This window comes from Acyrthosiphon pisum, chromosome X (assembly GCF_005508785.2).
Source record: "Acyrthosiphon pisum isolate AL4f chromosome X, pea_aphid_22Mar2018_4r6ur, whole genome shotgun sequence".
Taxonomy (NCBI): Eukaryota; Metazoa; Arthropoda; class Insecta; order Hemiptera; family Aphididae; genus Acyrthosiphon; species Acyrthosiphon pisum.
The window spans coordinates 40,558,228-40,563,332 of NC_042493.1; the positions used below are offsets into that span (position 1 = coordinate 40,558,228).

General features: G+C 31.3%; 2 protein-coding genes across 2 annotated transcripts in view; both read right to left on the reverse strand.

The window, feature by feature from the left end:
* Positions 1-5: 5 nt before the first annotated feature.
* The window catches only part of LOC100571859 (cytochrome P450 6d3), a gene marked incomplete at its 3' end in the record, with an annotated part of 15,892 nt that continues 10,792 nt past the window's right edge, over positions 6-5,105 (reverse strand). The window contains exon 2 of the mRNA XM_016803643.2: positions 6-72. Within this exon, the coding sequence (XP_016659132.2) occupies positions 6-72 (67 nt within the window). The remainder of the gene's footprint in view (positions 73-5,105) is intronic.
* On the reverse strand, positions 42-880 carry LOC100569567 (cytochrome P450 6B1). Its single transcript, XM_016803943.2, has one exon. It carries the CDS (start codon positions 768-770, stop codon positions 120-122), a length of 651 nt encoding a protein of 216 aa, XP_016659432.1. The 5' UTR covers positions 771-880; the 3' UTR covers positions 42-119.

Consider the following 5,105-nt stretch of genomic DNA (forward strand, 5'->3'; position numbering starts at 1 on the left):
CGGAAAAAATTGGTAGCCTCCGTCGGAAACATTTGTATTTTAAACAGATTGATTACCAAGGGGAAGATTGTGGTCACCGCTGAACAATAATCTGTTTCGTGGATCTTTCAAAAATTCTCTTAGAGTACCGGCGGAAATCCGGAATCTTCGTTGTTCATCGAGTCCAGCTGCATACCGAACGCGCACATACCGATCACGTCATTTGAAAAACCAGAAATTATAGATCTTATGGCAAGTCGGTCGGTCTTACCGAGCTTTTCGACGATGCTAGACACCATTTGATTGCTGCACTCGTTTATTGTCAAGTACGTGTCCCTCAGTTTGCCTGACGTAAATCCTGGGCTCAGCTTCTGGCGCATTGTCCGCCATCTCTGGCCGTTGGAGAAGAACAGACTTTTGGCCATCACAGTTGTGGATGGGTCCATAACAAAACCATGATCGGTGAAGTACGGGAAGTCTTTGATCAATATCGCGTTGATTAGCTCCGGGTCACGGATTAACAGCATCGGCTCCGTCATCTGGTAGAATCCTAACAGTTTGACGTCTGGAAACTGTTTATAGAGTCTATCATACATATCCATCGGATATTCGAGTTTCGTGACTATTCTGAACGCGTTACCAAACAGTGGCACAGGTGGTATGTATGGTATGTTCAATTTCTGCCATTTACCGTACGTTGATGTCGAATAATAGTAGAATCCCGTGAAAACGGCGATCAAGCTCAGATAGGTGAAGTTGTCGAGTAACCAGTCGGTCAGAAAATACATCATGATCGACTTGTATAACGGCTGCAGTCATAGATTCGAACGCTTGTCAAAAAAATTACCAACTGTTGCCTTCGTGAAAGTTCAAACGAATACTGCGCTGTGATACGCATTCATATTCGATACGAGATTCTATGATGGTAAATTATCAGCTGCAGTGTTTGCGATAAACGGCGAACATGAGCGTGGCAATATCCTAATTAACAAGGGGGACTTAAGTTCTTGAACATTTTAGATTCTGAGTGGAACGCTGAATGTATTTATTTTACAATGATGTGTGTTTTTTATTTTTTTATTTTTTTATTTTTGTGTCCGTGTAAATAATAGTCGAAAAATATTTTGATTTGTTTTGAACTGTTTAGAGACATTTTCAGTTTCCAATTTTATTAGTTTTTTTTTTCTATGAATGTCTATATAACTTTATTTGTTGAGTAAAAGTATTTGAAAATTTAATACAAGACTCCTACTATAGTGTTACAATGACATTTGAAAAATATTAAAAATCTTTAGTCACAGTTTTATTTTATTAGCATCTAAAGTTCAAAAATTGACAAAATATAGAAAAATAACGACAATTAGCAAATTATTTTGAGTTAAGAATTCGTAAAAATGTTTCTTTTTAATCTAAGATTTAAAAATGTAATAAGTACAAGATTCCTCATAAGATTACATACCTTTATCGACAAAAAAACATGTTTATAAGAAAGTCAAATAAAATTTTTATGAGCGTTACAACGTTATTTTTACAACATTTCACTTGATTTCTCATGAAGCGATTTTCTTATTTTACTGTAATTCAAAAAGGAATAACTGTAGATATACGAACATTTCACTGAATGTTTATTTCATAAATTTGTATACTTGATAAAATTTTCAAAATATTTTGACTTGTTTTGAGCTGTTTACGGAAAATTTTATTTTTTATTTTTTCTCTGTGAATATCAATAAAGTATATCTGTTGGGCAAAAAAGTGTAAAAATGTAATTCAAGGTTCCTGATATATTGTTACAATAGCAGTTGAAAAATATTAAGAATACATAGGTACAATTATTTTTTATAAGCATTTAAAGATTGAATTTTGACAAAATTAATCAAATTTAAAATTGAATAATTTTTTTTGTATATAAAAATTTATAAAATGTTTAACTTTTATATCTAAAGATTGAAAATTTAAAGTAAGAATCCGCGTAATTAGTTAATCCTGTTCCCAAAAAACCTAAGAAATACATTAGCACAGTTTATTTTTATAGTCATTTTAAGAGTTCAAATTTGGACGAAATTACTTATTAAAAAACCTAGAGTAACTATTTTAGTTATTTTCTTGTGATTGTATAATATTATTCATGGGTACTTGAAACTTCTAAAGTACAGTAAAATAGGGTAATTTTGATAATTTTTTATTGTTTTATAACAATTTAACTTTTTATTTTATGGATAACTTCTGTAGTATTAACGATAAAACTCTCAAAATTAAATATTAGTTACAGCTATAGTTATGATCAATATTTTAACGTTTTAATTTTTAAATTTCTGATGTTATCTTTTGAGATATCAATCTTTTTAATATGCTATCTAAGTTACACAATGTAGCGGGCAACTTTGATACCTATATTTTTTAATGTGACATCAAAGTAACCCCATTTTATGAAAAAAAAATTTAATCATCATGGTACTCTGGTGAACAAAAATATATGGGTATCAAAGTTACTCCGTGAAATAAAAGTTACCCCATTCTACGGTATACTATTATATATCTATGATTGTATCACGGTTTGTTGTTGATGTATAACGCGTTATAAGTACCTAATGGATATTGTGATATACTGATATGCATAGGCGCACATTGACTAAATTTTTTGGGGGGACTCAAGCCTCCCTCCCCATAGGCCATATTGCTTAGTACCACAGAATATAAAAATTAGTACTAATTACTAGATTTTGAACTGGGGGGACTTGATCGACATTTGGGGGGACTTAGTCAATGCTGATATGATTAATTTGGAATTCATTATAGGCGTAACTATTATAGGTCAATTTTTTTTTTAATACCATAGATAAGTATATAATATGTCTTATACCTAGACTGACATACCGTCTCCGCTCAGAATCGTTTTTCTTATACAATGATATTATATCAGTGAATTCAAATTTAATACCATCCATTATACAGTGACCCACTTGTAACCTACTGTACAGCGGAGCAACATCCACTTGCCCACCTTTTTATTAAACTATTCTAAAATTGAATGTATTGAATTACAACATCAATATAGTCATTACAGTTATAAGCTTATATAAATAGTTAAAATGTACATAGTCAATCAATAAATATGCAATGTATATTTTTTGAATATTATGACTGAGAAGTGAGTACATTTAAAAAAACAAAACAATTTTAAAAGTTTTATTTTATTATTACATTTTATATTAACATTCTTAATACAAATAAACGTAGGATTGATAAAATTGACCTAAGCTTTCAAATAAGAAAAAAAGGTGGGCAAGTGTATGTCGCTCTGTTGTATAGTAGGTTACAAGTGGGTCACTCTAATGGATGGTGTTAAATTTGAATTCAATGATATAATATAATTGTATAAGAAAAACGATTCTGAGTGAAGACGGTCAGTGAGCCTAACCTAGGGGGACTGAATCACTAATTGGGGAATATAGTCACCTAGTCCTCCCTCATCCTACGCCAATGACAGCGGATAATAACGCAATCGTTTAATATTAGATATGATACATTTAAAAATGAAGTGTTATAATCTCGTCTTATATGACATTACAACACTAAAAACAAGTTTGCTTATATTTGAAGTCTGTCATTATCTAAGAAAATATTGAGTGGGCCTCACACTTCAACACTAACTATTATTCAATGAGATCAGGTTTTAAAATATGCATGTGACGTCATAGAGCTGAAATCTAAGCAGCGGCATATGTTTTACGTGTAAAAGTGTCTAGATTAACACAACGATTTCAAAATGTTGACCTCCCCAATTCATCAACAATATTCACTTTCTCGTCGAAGTTGAAAATCAAAGCATTATTTCGACTATAGTCTATAGTATACTTATCGTGTACACAGACACAAAAATAAAAATAATATAAAAAAAAATAAAAAACACACATCATCATATTTTAAAACCAATACAATTATCGCTCCGCTCAGAATCTAAAAGGATAAGGTGACTAACTGACTGATCTATCAACGCAGAGCCCAAACCACTGAACGGATCTGACTGAAATTTGGCTTACAGATAGGTATTGACATATAACAATAAACAAGGTAAGTAAGTGGATGTCGCTCTGCTATACAGTAGGTTACAAGTGGGTCACTGTAATGGATCTTGTTAAATTTTAATTCAATGATATAATATTATTGTATTAGAAAAACGATTCTGAGCGAAAACGGTCAGTCAACCTATGATATTACTAAGTATATTTGATGATAATATTGTGAATAAAGTAATTTATATATAACCTATTTATGTGGAACCTTGTTTTACATTTTTAATCCTTAGCTATAAAAGTTGAACATTTTATATATTTTTAACTAAAAATAATTGGTAGTGATGTCGTACGCGATCTACCAAACTTGTTTTCAAGTAGTGCGTGATCTACCCAAATCCACTAAAAATAGTATTTAATTTCCGTATTTTCTTTATATCTTACTTAAAATATAATAATGTCATAACCAATTACATACTTAACTATTTATAAAAAATTTTAATTTAATAATAATATAATAATATCATAATTATATAAATTATTATGATTTTAGGTTTTTATAAAATACCTTAAACTAAAAATGTTGTTTTCATATCTGAAAGAAAATCGTCAAATATTGTATCCATGGCTGGATGAAGTGATCGCCACCAATCTTCTTTTAACTGCCTTTCGAGTAATGATGAAGCTCCGTTTACTTTTATACCGTATCTTTTCTTCACAATACGCCAAAGACCCTCGATTGACTGAGTATGTGCTCCTGTACTTGGATCAATGAAATTTAGGCTATGATTTACTGTTTTGTGAGTAAACCCGTGTTCATTTAATGTAGCGTATGCCTTCCACTGGTCACTGTGAATTATCGTTCCCTGTTCAACTTCTCTTTGAATAATTGGCAAAAAGTGTTGCTCTATCACGTTTTTGAACTATGAAAAATCGGCGTTCCAGAAGGTCATTGTGGTGCCAACATAGACCAAATACCCATGGTCCTTGTACCCGTAAACTATAATTTCGTTGATTAGTTTCTTCTGCTGATTGTTCAGTTTCGTCATTGTTTAGGGGTTCCTCATTTTCTTCATTTCCCGTTCTTTGATCAGAACATAACAAACGTCC